This window comes from Monoraphidium neglectum (assembly GCF_000611645.1).
Source record: "Monoraphidium neglectum strain SAG 48.87 unplaced genomic scaffold scaffold01533, whole genome shotgun sequence".
NCBI classification, from domain to species: Eukaryota; Viridiplantae; Chlorophyta; class Chlorophyceae; order Sphaeropleales; family Selenastraceae; genus Monoraphidium; species Monoraphidium neglectum.
This window is the reverse complement of record NW_014012095.1, coordinates 1-13384: the sequence shown is the minus strand read 5'-3', so window position 1 is coordinate 13384 and position 13384 is coordinate 1. Positions and strand designations below refer to the sequence as shown.

Here is a 13384-nt window from a genome sequence, read left to right as displayed (position 1 = left end):
AGTCGGGTGACGATGCTCGGCGGCGGCCGGCGTTGTCCTCCAGATCATTCTCAGCCGCGGCAGACGCGCGGGCGCCAGAGTCGCCGGAGCCAGACAGGCGGGCGCGCGCCTGTGCAAGTTTGCATGGGGTTGTGTGTTCGCTTGCGTGTGCATGCGTGCGGGAGCATGTGGGTTTGTGCCCGCGTGTCTAAAGCAGCGGGGATTGCCATGCAATGAAACAGATCACAGCTCAGATCACACAGCCATGGTGGGTACCCCCAGCCTCATGGCAGGGAGCAGCAGCAGACAGACCCGGCATGACACGCACAGGGTCCCCCCATGCCAGCCCAGCCATGCGCTGAGCGTCAAGGCGCTGCGGCACCCCCACAGCTAGCCCGCTCCAGCCGCGGCGCCTGCGCCGGCACCGCCCGGCGTCATCCCCGGCACACTACGGCGGCGGCGATGGGCCACCAGTACCGGCACGTGTGCGCGGCCCGCGGCGCCGCTTCGCTGCCCTGCAGCCGTCTTACCGCGAAACCCCCGGGGCGCGTCAGTCCCTTGGTGCGGGTCCCGTCCTGCAGATTGCGCACGGTGGCGAATTGCGGCCAGATCATTGCCAGGGCGGCGCACAAGCTCAGGCAGGGCAAGTCGCAACGCGTGCGACACGCGGCGCGCGGCGTGCACGTGTGGCGTCGTTGGCGACGAACGGGGCCGCTGCCATGGGCCGCTGCCATGGGCCTTGGCAAGCCGCTCCCACGGGCACTGGCGTTGCTTTTCGCCGGCTGCTTGCCTGCTCTATGCAGACGTGATGCTTCTGCACGGGCTCCCTGCAGCAGGGAGGAGCAGATAGAAATCAGTTGAGAGAGCCCTCTTGGATCCGTGACAACAGGTGCTGGCGGCTGGAGCGGCGTCATTCGTGGGGCCCGGTGGTGACTGATGGCAGCCCCACGCCCGGCGACCGTGCGGGGCGCCGCAGCGGGGCGCCTCCAGCTGGCTCACCTGAAGCACACCCGGCCCTCGCCGGCCTTGATGACCGCATCTGAAGCGGCCATCAGCAAAAAGCACTTGCGCTTCTTGCCGCTTTCGTATGCCTCGGCCTCTGCCAACGCAAAGGCGACGGCCGCGGCTCGCTGGGCGGCAGACGGCGCATAGCCGTCGAGCAGGTGCTCCAGCTCCTGCAGGCTGTTTGGGCGGCTCATCGTCACCCTAGGATCTCGTGACGGCCCGTGGGCCTGGATCGCGGCTGGGACAGGGGAACTGCACGCGCGCTCCGCGTTGATCGGTGTTGTTGCAGTGCGCTTGGCCGTAAGGCTCTACATACGAATGTGCGTTTAAAAATAACAGCACGCAAGAGGGGCGCGTGCTGGCAAAAGTCGACGACGCAGTCAAGCGCGGCGCTGGGGCGGTCTACGTACTCGTCGCACAGTCGGCAGATCTGAAAAGACGCCGGTTCGAGCTGGATAGCCAACAGGTGGATTTCAGACTGAAAATTTGGGAATTGTGTGACCCGCCTGCGCCGCTCCGCTGCACCTCCTGACTGAGCGGCAGTACAGGCGGGCCATCACATTGACGCTCACCGGCCTCCTTGCAGCACAAGTAGGGGGCATGCCAAGCATGCGGCGCGCTCGCCACGATGCTGATTCAGCTGGGTAGCCATGTTACAACAGCGTATCCAGCCACAACAGGGGCCCTTCACATTGAAGTGCAGCAAATTGTTCGCAGCGGCGTGCTGAGTTTTAGGATGCAATGGTGCTCGTGGAGCGGCCTTGTGCAAAGCCCACAGATGCCCCAAACGCTATGCACTTTGCTGTCTGGAGTGAGCCATGCGGCCACAGCCTAGGTCAGGCAACGCCCCGTCCGGCGTCGTGCGAGTTGCCTCAAGGGTCCATCATGAGGATGCTGCGTCAAGCAAATTGACAGACCGAAGAGAAAGTCACGCAGCCGCACGGGCGTCTGCAGGTGCGACCGCAGGTCCTGGCGTGTTGCTGGTGTTGCCAGGGCTCTGTGCAAGAGCGCCTGCCTCTGTGTCGGCCGCGCAGGTGCCACAGGCGAACAGCCCCTTGAGGGGGGGTGCGCAGCCGACGGCGCCTGGTTGCACGGACGGCGTACCGCTCATGGAGGCGGAGCCCAAATGTGGGCCGTGGCACAACTGATGCCGCTCGTCCCAAACGCCCCCAACCTCCACAGGCGCGTGCTGCTGCTGCTGTGGCTTGCTGGTGCTCGTGAGCTCCAGTTGCCGCTGGTCTGTCTGCGGCTGCTGCTGCTGCTGCTGCTGCTGCTGTTGCGGCTGCTCCTGCTGCTGCTGCCGCTGCTCCTGCTGCAGCTGCTCCTGCTCCTGGTCCTGCTGCTGCTGCTTCTGCAACGGCTTGGGAGGGTGGACCGCTGCCGAAGGGCGCGCACATCCGACGGCGCTCGAAGGTCCCTGCGGTGCATGTGAGAATCAACACAGTCACAAGGTGCCCATGTACAGCAGATGCATGGGCCATGTGCATGAAAACGAGGTCAGCATACAGCCGGAGGCATGCGCTCTGCAAGCCAGGCCTGGCTGCTGCGGCCTGCGCACCTTGAAAGGGTACAGGGACCGCAGCGGCATGGGCAGGTTCTGCGCCATCCACGCGTTCACATACTGACTCATCAGCATGAAGTCGGGACAACCACTCTTCTGGAACTCTTCCCACTGACGTATGAGCAGGCGTGCGTGGTGCTTGAGAATCCGAAAGGTCCCGCATGGCCAAGCAGAATGTTTCGATCCCTTTCGCGCTTTGCATCGAGCGCAGGCGGTCGCGCGCGCGCGCGCGTCGCGGTGTAGCCGTTCGACACGGGATCACGACAGCATGTAATTCATAAAAGCTCCCCTTTCCGCTGCAAATGGCTGCTCACCTCTTCAGAGTCGGAGTCTCTGTCAGCCTTGGTGTCCAGCACGCGGGCGTCGCCGGTCGTGCGCTGCTCCATGGATGATATTAGCCACACTTACGGTACTGTCGCGAAGGCCTACCGCGTCGGGCGCGCTGAGCGATCTGATGCCGTCGATAGATACACAAAACGGCGCCTTGAAAAGCATGCGCATTTCATCAATTGCAACCTGCGTGTAACTAGTGCCGTTCACCAACGCTCTTGCGTGTGGCAACCGGGCATCAGCTGCTACCTGGGCCGATGTTCAGCGTGAGTTCATAAGTTGACCGCCAATGTGAAGCATGACCTGCTGCATAGATGGGTAGCAAATAATCATGTGTGGGCCCACGAACCCTGAGTAGCACACTCTCTCTACTGTATATTCAGCAGCTTGGAAACCTGCCTCAGGCCAGCTGCATGTTCTCGTCACCTGAAATTGCCTGCTGTGGGCTGATTGAAGCAGCTGTCAAGGCGGCCACCAGCGTTTGCATCGTGCTTCTACAGGCCTTGCTGTCGTCATTGCATTGGAGGCTCTATAGAAGGGAGAGGCAGTGGGGATGGAGGAGGAACGCAGGCATGTGCCGATGTTTACTCTGCCGCAAACAATGTGCAGTGCCGCACCTTCGCCTCTCTGTGCCCTTGCTTTCTCGGTGTCGTATGCACGCGGATGTCTGCCGATATTTTCTCATCAGATGTGCACATCGTGCTTGGTGTGCATGTGCAGTCGTGCAGTGTGTCAACTTGCTGGCTGCTGCCACAGGATTGTACCGTTCCTGCTGATGCCGCATCAGTGCATCTTATGGTGAAAGAGGCTTGAGTACGGCAATTCCTGCGGCCAGGTTTGTACAGCAGAGGGAACCTAGCGCTGCCACCGCAGCATGGAGAATGTCCCGCGCCCGCGAGCTCGCTGCATTGGCATGGGTCTGCGCAATGGCTGTGACAGGTTGTATGCTAGACGAACGCGGGAGTTCAAGACAGTGGCACCAAGGACAATTTTTATCCAGCAGCCCTTGGCAGGCACGTGGGATACCGTACTCACTTGGCCGCGAGCAGCCCAAGCCGACACCGTCAGTGCGCTAGCGGCGTCCTGGCAGCGGGCGTCAGGCGTACGTGTTATCGTACGAGTGGTGCGGTGGTACGATATGGTTGTGTGTGATATAGTCTTGGAAATGAATGGCAAAGAGCTTGTATATGTACACGAGAGCCACAGCCAGCTCTCAAGATCAATGACTCGATCAGAATGCTCCGCGTGAACAGCCGGGACGTCCTAGTTGTCCCGCCCTTCGAATGTGCCTGGTTATCACTTAGCGACTACGGTTTGGACGGCGCCTGCTGCCTCACCTTCGACTACAAAGGCAAGCGCAACAGCTGCAGCAGTGGCGCACATGATGGCGGGCTTGCGATGCCCCCACTGCTGCATGTCGATATCGGTGGCGCCAGGCACCCCGGCAGCAGCAAAACCAAGCTTCATAGCCAGAAAGCAGCCGCAAAGAAGCTTGCAGACGCAGGCATATCTCTCGACGCAGCAACCTTTGGCACTCGCCTGCATCTTCACATGAGCGTGTGCGCTGGCGCTGCGCCGCATCCCCAGGTGATAACGATGTGACCGTCATATTCAAAGCTGTCGCTGGCGCTAAGCGCTGGCAGCCGCTCGCGCGGCCGCGGGGCGCGGAGGGCGCGGCCAGCGTTGAGGATAACTACACTGTCATCCTGGGCAGCCACCGCAACAGCCGGCTCAAGTTTGAGAAGAATGGGGAGGAGATGGAGCTGGTGGGCAGCTGCAGGGCAGCTGGAGGTGGCCTGAGGGACAGCGCGTTTGCTCGCGATAAGGGGGATCAAGCGGTGGCCGACGGGAGCCGGGCACAGCGGTTGCTGCTGGCGGTGCGGCGCCGCGGCGGCGCAACCAGCGTCCACCACGCACATGCTGCCAGGCCCCGCGCCTCGCCACCACGCGCAGCCATACAGTCTCACTAGAACCCTCTTATCCCCCACCCACTGCAGCACCTGGCCCTCAACGGCACCTGACTGTTCCCTCGAACCTCATCCTGCACCCCTTGTGCCAGGTCCAGGGGGTGGACGGCGCCAGAGTCGGGTCCCGGGATTTCTCGCCCTTCTGGGTCAACTGCCAGGACGGCGCAATCACAGTGGGGTCCGGGGAGCCGGGGGCGGGCATCGCGCACAGATGGGTGGACCCCAGGCCTGGCGACCTGGCGAGGGTGAGCAGGTTGGGGTGCTGCAACCAGCTGGGGCTAAACCCTGCATCTTAAGCTGGCCGGGGCTGGGGTGCCTGGCCTGGAGGACCTGGCTGCGACGCTGGCAGCCCGGTAGGTTTTCGTGAGGAAGCCACGCAAGTGAGCACCAGGAAAACCGCAGGCAGGAGCATCGCCCACTGGCCTGGCCGCGCAGCCCATTGGCGCCGCCGACAAACGCCCCCACACGTGCCGCCCGCGCCCACGCCCCTCCCCCGTCGACCACGGCGCGGGCGCGGGTCTTGCAGGGGGTGCGGCATGCGGGCCTCAGCTGCTGGGACCGCCACGTCTCGTACCGCAATGTGCGCGTGCTGCCGCCCCTGGACCCGGCCCTCCTGGAGCGCGAGGCGACGCGCCAAACGGAGCAGCGGCGCGCCGCCGCCGCCGCGGACCCAGTGGCCGCGGCGACCGTCGGCGCCGCTGCAGCGGCCGCGCCGCTGCCAAGCTTGTTCGAGCTTGCGTCGGCAGCGGTGGTGGCGGCGCTGACGCCCGCCTCGGCCTGCCAGGCGCTGCAGGTGGGCGCGGCCTTGATTATGCTGCTTCCACTATTACTGTATTATAATGGCCGCGTGCTTCAGGTTCGTCGGCCCCTGACGGGCGTGGAACCGGCCCATCCCACATTTGATAGTTACCATCTATTGTGCTGCCTTTGCCTCTCTCTCCATGCTGTTCCCGCCTCGGCCCACCGTTGCGCGCGCCGCAGGTGGCGGAACTCCTGCTGCCCACCGCATGCGACGTGTACTCGGCCGCCGCCGAGTTTGTCCGGCGGCGCTTCGAGCAGTGCGCGGGCGCGGCGCTGCGGGAGCTGGCACAGCTGTCGGCGCCGGCGCTGGCCGACGTGCTGACAGAGCCCCTACTGGTCAGTGCTGCGCTGCTGACCGTGCCACGGGCCACTGACAAGCCCCAGGACGCTTGAGCCGCACGCCATAGCCTGCATGCATCGATCGTTTTTAGAAGCTTTCCGTACATGCTGATGCCATGCGGATGGGTGCCCTTCCAGGTGCTTGCAGACGTCATGGCTGCATAACGCACCTCCGTAACCCTGATGTTGCACCCACCCTGCCGCCGCAGTCTGTCAGGGAACCGCTGATATTTCAGGTGGTGGCCGCCTGGGCCAGCTATGGCGAGCCGCCACCTAGCCCTGCTGCTACCTCGGCGGCAGGCGAGGGCTTTGATGACAGCGCCTGCGGCGGCCGCACCAACGGCGGAGCGTTGCATGCAGGGGGGCGTGGGAGCATCAGCGGCAGCAGCAGCAACAGCAGCAGCAACAGCAGCAACAGCAGCAACAGCAGCAGCAGCGAAAGCAGCTGCAGTGGCGGCGGCGCCTGCGGCAGCCCGGCAGTGGTTTGTGGCGGGGCTGCTTACAGGCCAGCGTCAGAGCTGCTGTTGGTAATCCCCCTGGTCCGCTTTGTGCTGATGAGCGAAGAGGACCTGCAGGTGCGTCAAAACATCAGTATTGCTTGAGTGAATGTGAATTCAAATCCGATTTAATCAGTCGCCGCTGCCTGATGGTTGCTTGTGCATTGGCGTTTGACCTGAGTAAGACCTTCTCGACACGATGCGACAGCTACGTCAATCCAACATGCTGAACCAACTGCCACCATCAAATCCAAACCTGCATTGCACACCCACGCCTTCGACTCAACAATGCATGCAGGGCGTCCTGGCGCACCCCTTCGTCCGCCACAACCCCCTAGTGCGGCAGCAGATTGAGCGCGAGCTCTCAGACGCACGCGCCGGCGCTGGCAGCGAGGGCGCCGCCGCCAGCTTTGTATTCGAACGCCGCCGCCTCGTGCGCCCCGCCGCCGCCGCTCCCCTCGACTCTCTTGGAGCCACCGCTGGCGGCGGCGCCGGAGCCTGGGACCCGCCGTCGCCACCGCGGCGGCTGCCGCAGCAGCAGGAGGACCGGGTGCAGCAACAGCAGCAGCAGCAGCAGCAGCAGCAGCAGCAGCAGCAGCAGCAGCAGCAGCGATATCAGCGCCGCCTGGCGCCGGCCTGCCGCGAGCTCATGTACGTGTATGACGGCGACCGCAACGGCGTCATCGCGCACATCGCCACGGACTACGGGTCAAAGCAGTGGGTCAACCCCGTGCTGGCCAAGCGCATCGAGGTGCGGGCCAGCAGCCCGGCCAGCAGGTTCACCGACCCCAAGGTGGGCGCGGGCGGAGGGGACACACAGGATTTGGCGAGCGCGGGCGATGGGAGGCGCCGCCTCGACGCCGGCTGGACGCGCCTTGCTGCCGCCCCGCATCCCGGCTTGCGCCCCTGCCCCGCCCTGGCCGCCGCGCATCCCTGAACGGCACGCTGCCGCCGCCGCCTGCCTGCCGTCCCCCCTTGCGCCGCCGCCGCCGATGTCGTCCCCGCCAGGCGCTGGTGAGCGGCGCGTTCCTGCGCACCTCGTTCGCGTGCCCGCGCTACGAGGGCGGCCAGCCGTCGTCATGGTGGCTGGTCGACCTGGGGCCCTCCCACAGGTGTGATTGCAGGGGCTGTGAAAGGGGTACATCAAGGGAGGGGGGACGGCAGGGCTCTGCTCTGTTGCTGGGGGTCAGACACAGGAAGCAGGCGGTGCTGGGCGTCGCCATGAGTATGGCGCCGGTTTTGCATGGGCTGTGATCATGATAATTGCTAAGCGTACGTGCAGCTCATCCGTGGTCGCTAATCACATTTGACACCAGCAATTACCCACAGCCCCCCTGCCCACGCGCACACGCATCATTAACCCACACGCATCCGTGCGGCCGCAACCTCAAACTTGCCAGGTTGTTGTGCAACTACTACACAATGCGCCATGACAGCAGCAGCGACTTCCCGCGCCACTGGGTCCTGCAGGTGCGCCGACGCGTATCGCCCGTCAGCTCATCTTCACACTGCTGGCCCCTGCGCCCTCGCCGCGCCGCCACGGCGTGGTCCCACCTTGCCAGCCAGCTGCCTTGCCGGCCAGCTGTGAGCAAGCCAGCCAGGGGGGCGTGGCCCGTCTGAAACCCCCAGTTGCAGACCTGTTATCACCATTATCATAGCCTGCGGTGCATGATGATCCCGGCATTTTTGGTCATGGCTTTCGCGCCCTCGCTTCATTCACCACCCATGACGTCCTCATACGCCGTCCTGTCCACCAGCTTCACATCTCGCCCACTTTCTGGAAGTCAACGCCGTCGTTCATATTCACAACTGCCACAACACTGCAGGCGTCCAACGACCTCCAGCACTGGGTCGACCTGCGCCGCCACATCGCCGACGCTGCCATCCGCCTGCCCGGCCAATACGCCAGCTGGCCCGTCTCTGGCCCCGCGTCCCACATGCCGTTCCGCGCCTTCCGCCTGCTGCTGGCCGGCCCCACGCTCAGCGCTGCGACGCCCTGGAATTTCTGCCTGAGCCACGTGGAATTCTACGGCTACTTTTTTGGGGCCGCCCCAGAGGCGGCCGGCGGGGGCGCCCAGGCTGGCAGCGGCGGCGCACCCGGTTGCGCAGCCTCGCCGCTGGCGGCAGCCGGCGGTCGAGGGGGCGCCGGCGGAAGCGGCGCGTGAGGGCGCAAGGGTTGGGCATGGACTGCTTCATTGCCTTTGCCTGGCGTGCGCTGCACGTTTCTCCCACTCTTGCCATTTTTGATGAAGTGACCCCACAATCATTCACAGAGCAACCCAATACATGGGCGCACTGGCTGCTTGCCCGCAGTTTTTGCAGCTGGACGCAGCCCGCGCTGCGCCCCCCTGCGTTTGTCGCTGGCCCCGTAGCTGGTCCCATGCAGGAGCATGCCTGCATTCCATCATCGACACAAACCCCCTCATCAGCACACCAGTGCCTGCTTGCCTGCTGCATAGCGAGCTGGCAGTTCATGAAATCATGGGCCACACCTTTGACTTGCCCCCCTTCCCTTCCTGTTGACATGCCTGCTCTGGCTGTTGACTGACAAAGGTGTTGCATGTGGCGCAAAACAGAAGGTCTTTGTTGCGGCGTGAACGCATGCAATCCACTCGTCACCAAGGCATCAGGTGTTGTCCCGCAGGTCTTGGGGCAGTGCTTTGGCTTGCATGCTATCATGCATCATCTTGTGTTTTCCTATTGTGATCATGTGGAAGCTTCAACGTGGTATGCACTGTTTTGTTTGTGACGATTTTTCTGCACCTGAGGTGTCACCAGCCGGGCAGGTTCACAAGCAATGGTACGGGGCAGGTGTGGAGTCGGTGCCGAGGGAGGAATGCAGGACTGAGACGCATTAGAGCATCACAATAGGTCGATGAACATGTTGCTTGCTTCGGCGGATCTGCTGGTGCGCGTTGATGTGCAACCAGCACCAGTAGTACATACTGTCAAGTGATCGGATGCTGCTTGGAGACGCTGAGCAGGCACACTCATGCTTGAGGTGTGCATGCAGTGGCATTGCCACGTGGCTCGCAAATGGGCGGCGAGAATCTTGCCACTAGCTGCGGCCCCCCAGCCAAGCTGTAGAGCTCCACATGCTCCACGTGCTTCTCAACATTTTGAAACGACCAAGGCGGCGCCCGTCCTCGGACAGCAAGGGAAAGCCAGTATCAGAGGTATGACCTGAGGTTCAAATTGTAGAACTTGATCTGCAGCACGCGCCATTAGCTAGTGTATGTATACTCGGCATGTATGACGCCAGGTCACAGTGGTCACGAGCGTCAGTGTGCAGCGTCGACGCGTGGCGTCATTTAGGTAGCATGTGGTGGGTGCACAACTATTACAAATGGTCACAGAAACCTGCCATGAACCAGCAGGATGAGGTTATCGAGCGGGGAGGGGGCGAAATGTAGCGCCGGTAGTGGGGCGCTTGTGGGCTCGGCTGGCAAGGCCGCAAATCATGTTGCTCCTCCTCCCGATTTGCCGATGTGGTTTCTTAACGCCTAGATGCACCGGCTCAGCTTTCAGTCGTGAAGTAAAACCTATATCCGATAGACATCAATTGCGTTGCCTGAAAACACTCACAACTCAAACGACGGTCTCGGCAAGATCACTGCTGTTTTGTGACACCTCGACGTGCTCTACTCTCTCATTTGGATCTGGTAACGTGTCAAAGACACTCTATTGTTCCGGCTTGTCGATCCTTCGCCCGGCGCGGACTCGAGATCACACTCCGGATCCTGCCAGCGGGAACAGCCTCTACCAATATGGCCGAGGGCCTGGCGAAGCACTTGGAGGGCAAGGGCCTCAGGGAAGGTGCTCAGCGCCTGTCGGAGGCCCTGCAGAAGGCCAAGCCTGATGCGGACGAAGCGGCGCTCCAGGTGGGCGGCGACCGCCATCCCGGCGCGGCATGTAACCGCCTGCTGCACTGCGCGGGGAAGGCGCGGTGACTAACCCGCTGATTATGACCGCCTGCTGCACCTCTTTGAGCAGCTGCCGGCACCTTGCTGAAATATGTCATTGTGAACTCCGTTGCCACAGAGCACGTTGGCATCGCCGCGTCTCGACCCAGCCCCCCTCCCATCACCTACCCCCACGCCCACCGCCCCGACCCCAAACCCCAAACCCCTCCCCAGTCGGCCGTCGACGCCCTGCTGGCGCTGCCCGTCCCCCTGGACCCCCCCGCCTGGCTCGACTGCCTCGACCGCTGCGCGCCGCTTATCGCGGAGGCGCCGGCCGCGCTGACGCAGCGCCTGGCCGCGCTGCAGCGCCTGCTGGGCGGGGCGCCAGAGGACACGGCCGCGGCGCTGTCAAAAGCACCCTACCTGCTCCTGCATGAGAGCGCATCGGTAGAGGCCAAGGTGCGCGCAGGCGGGTTGAGAAGGCAGCTGGGTTGCGATGCGCGTGGCTGGGATGGGGTCGATCTTGTCGGGTGGCGCCTGTCTGGTGGTAGCCGCAGGTTCCTGAAAAGCAGTGGTTATATTTGTAGGATGGTAAGTGCGGCAGCTGTGTGTGTATGAATGTGTGTGTGTGTGTGTGTGTGTGTGCGCGCGCGCGCAAATGCGCGCGCCCGTGCAAACGCGCCAGCAGGCTGCCTCCAGAGCGCAGCCGTGGGCCCTCCGCCTGAGAGCCCCGCCTTCTCCGCCATGCTTGACCCACCCATCAATCAACCCCCTCCCACCACGCGCCCACGCCCTCCCCTCACGTCCAAGGTCGAGGCGCTGCAGGCGGTGCTGGCGCTGCCGCCCGGCGACGCGACGCCCGCCAAGATCGTGGACCGCTTCGGGCGCTACCCCTCCCTGATTGAGCGCAGCGTGGAGGGCCTGGAGGCCGACATGCAGGCGCTGGCTGACCTGCTGGACATAGAACTCCAGGTGATGTTTGCACGCGCGCGCGCGCGCGTGTGTGTGTGTGAATGTGTGTGTGTGTGTGAATGTGTGTGTGCGCGCGTGTGAACGCGTGTGCGTGTATGTGAGTGTGTGTGTGGAAACAGGGAGGGAGGGAGGAAGGTGAGGCCCCTGGCAGGCCTCGCTCGCGATGCGGGGCGCTGTGGCCTGATGGGGCCAACTCAGGCGGTTTCAACCCAGGTTTTCGGGCTCTCACGTGGCTCGAGAAGTGGGGTATCACGCCCGTCCAGGCGGCGGGGTCGCAGGTGTTGCGTGGGCGCATGAGTATTGCCCTGCGGCCCCGCACCGACGCCGCTTGCTGCTCTCTGCCCCTCTGCCCTGCCCTGCGCTGCGTCAGGCGGCGGTGCGGCTGGCGTTCAAGGTGCCGGCGCTGGCGGCGCACCCCGTGCAGGAGCTGCGGGAGCAGATGGAGATGCTGCAGACGGTGGGCGGCGGCAACACCACCAGCTGCAGCAGCAGCAGCAGCAGCAGCAGCAGCAGCAGCAGCGAGGGCTTGACAAGTCGCACGCAATTGCATTGTTGCTGGTTTGCTTCGCTGCAGCTCTGGTTATGGGCGCGAGTGAGGTCGACCCCAGCACGTTGCGCCCCACTCTGGAGGGCTGTAGAAGATCGGATCCGCCTGGTGTCGCATGAGCATGCCGGCGTGCGGTTTCAGGCGTTGCACACACACACACACACACACACACACACACACACACACACACACACACACACACACACACACATACATACACACATACACACACACTCACTATTCGCGACTGCACCCCCCGGCCCTGCCCCGCAGCTGCTGGGCATTGACCAGGCGGCCGCCCGCGCCATCGCGGTGCGCCAGCCGTCCCTGCTCACGCGCCAGGCGTCCGGCGTCGAGGCCAAGGTGCGGCGGCGGTGCAGCAGGGGTTGCCTCCGGCCGCCCTTGTTGCAGAACCCTTGGCTCGAGAGGCACGGGCGCGGCACGCCTGGCGTCGGGGCTCGGCCTGCTTGTGTGTGTACGCTTGGCCCACATGCCATGCCCAGCTCCCTCCCCCGACCACCAGTGCCCCCTAACCCACATCCCAATGCCTTGCTTAACAATTACAACCCCTGCAATGCATCGTACTGCCCTGGGCAACACCTCAGGCGGCAGAGTACAAGACCCTGTTCGGCGAGGCCCCCGCCCGGGACATGCTGGCAGCTGCCCCGCAGCTGCTGACGATGTCCTGCGACAGCGTCAAGGCGCGCCACGAGCTGCTGCAGCGGCTGGCCCAGGCGCAGGCGGCCTGGGCGGCGCAGCTGGCGGAGGCGGGGCCCGCGCTGCTGGGGGTGTGGCTGACCAGCAGGTGTGGGCGTGGGGGTCCAGGGTCATGACTCGTGGGCGGATGCTGTAAGCAGCTCCAGCTCTAGGGCGCGGCCTTTCCTGCAGGCAAGCCTGACTGGGCGCCATGCGTTGACGCTTGCGCTGTGATTGCGCAGCGGCGCCCGCAGCGCCTCCCACACCCTTGTCTGGCAAGTGCGCGCCCAGCGCCGGCCGCTCAGCCGACCGCCTGCGTTGCTCACCTTTCCTTTATTTGCAGCGAAAAGAAGCTGCGGCGCCTGGAGCAGGCGTCCCCTGTGCCCCGGCTGGCGCACATGTCGCTGCAGAGGATCCTAAACCTCTCAGAGAGCCGCTGGGCGCGCGATGTCGAGGCAGCGCAGGCGGCTGGCGGCGGCGGCGGCGGGGCAGCAGCCAGGGGCGGCGGCGGCGGCGGCGGTGGGGCGAGTGGTGGGGGCGGCGGGGGTGCGGCGGCCGAGGAGGGCGGCGACGGGTCCGGGCGCCCGCGGCGGCCGCGGGGTGGGCGGCGGGAGCGGGAGAAGCGGGAGAGGCGGCTGGCCCGCGAAGCGGGGGACGGCTCCGCGGCCGGCAGCGCGGCGGGGGCGCAGCAGCAAGCCAGGCCGCAGGCGCCGCCGCGCAGCGCCGCGGCGGCGGGCCCGGTCGATGGCGAGGGCGCGGAGGGCGGCGACGAGGACGCGCTCGCGGAG

At 64.5% G+C, this 13384-nt stretch overlaps 3 protein-coding genes across 3 annotated transcripts; 2 read left to right on the top strand and 1 right to left on the bottom strand.

Annotated features, from left to right (window-relative positions):
* Nucleotides 1-974: 974 nt before the first annotated feature.
* Nucleotides 975-2620, bottom strand: MNEG_8205 (hypothetical protein; the record flags this gene model as incomplete). The annotated part of the gene is made up of 3 exons (XM_014043324.1): nucleotides 975-1154; nucleotides 2159-2401; nucleotides 2543-2620. The coding sequence occupies 3 exons, from the start codon at nucleotides 2618-2620 to the stop codon at nucleotides 975-977; spliced, it is 501 nt and encodes a 166-aa protein (XP_013898778.1).
* Nucleotides 2621-4111: 1491 nt separating this feature from the next.
* On the top strand, nucleotides 4112-8644 carry MNEG_8204 (hypothetical protein; the record flags this gene model as incomplete). The annotated part of the gene is made up of 10 exons (XM_014043323.1): nucleotides 4112-4160; nucleotides 4463-4641; nucleotides 4935-5087; nucleotides 5369-5635; nucleotides 5824-5979; nucleotides 6192-6557; nucleotides 6778-7272; nucleotides 7488-7591; nucleotides 7880-7949; nucleotides 8306-8644. 10 exons carry the CDS (start codon nucleotides 4112-4114, stop codon nucleotides 8642-8644), a joined length of 2178 nt encoding a protein of 725 aa, XP_013898777.1.
* A 1602-nt stretch (nucleotides 8645-10246) lies between these two features.
* Nucleotides 10247-13336, top strand: MNEG_8203 (hypothetical protein; the record flags this gene model as incomplete). The annotated part of the gene is made up of 8 exons (XM_014043322.1): nucleotides 10247-10360; nucleotides 10616-10840; nucleotides 11192-11353; nucleotides 11724-11810; nucleotides 11834-11911; nucleotides 12174-12263; nucleotides 12506-12705; nucleotides 12940-13336. Coding segments are annotated over 8 exons (1353 nt in total), but the record flags the coding sequence as incomplete, so codon positions are not given.
* Nucleotides 13337-13384: the final 48 nt, after the last annotated feature.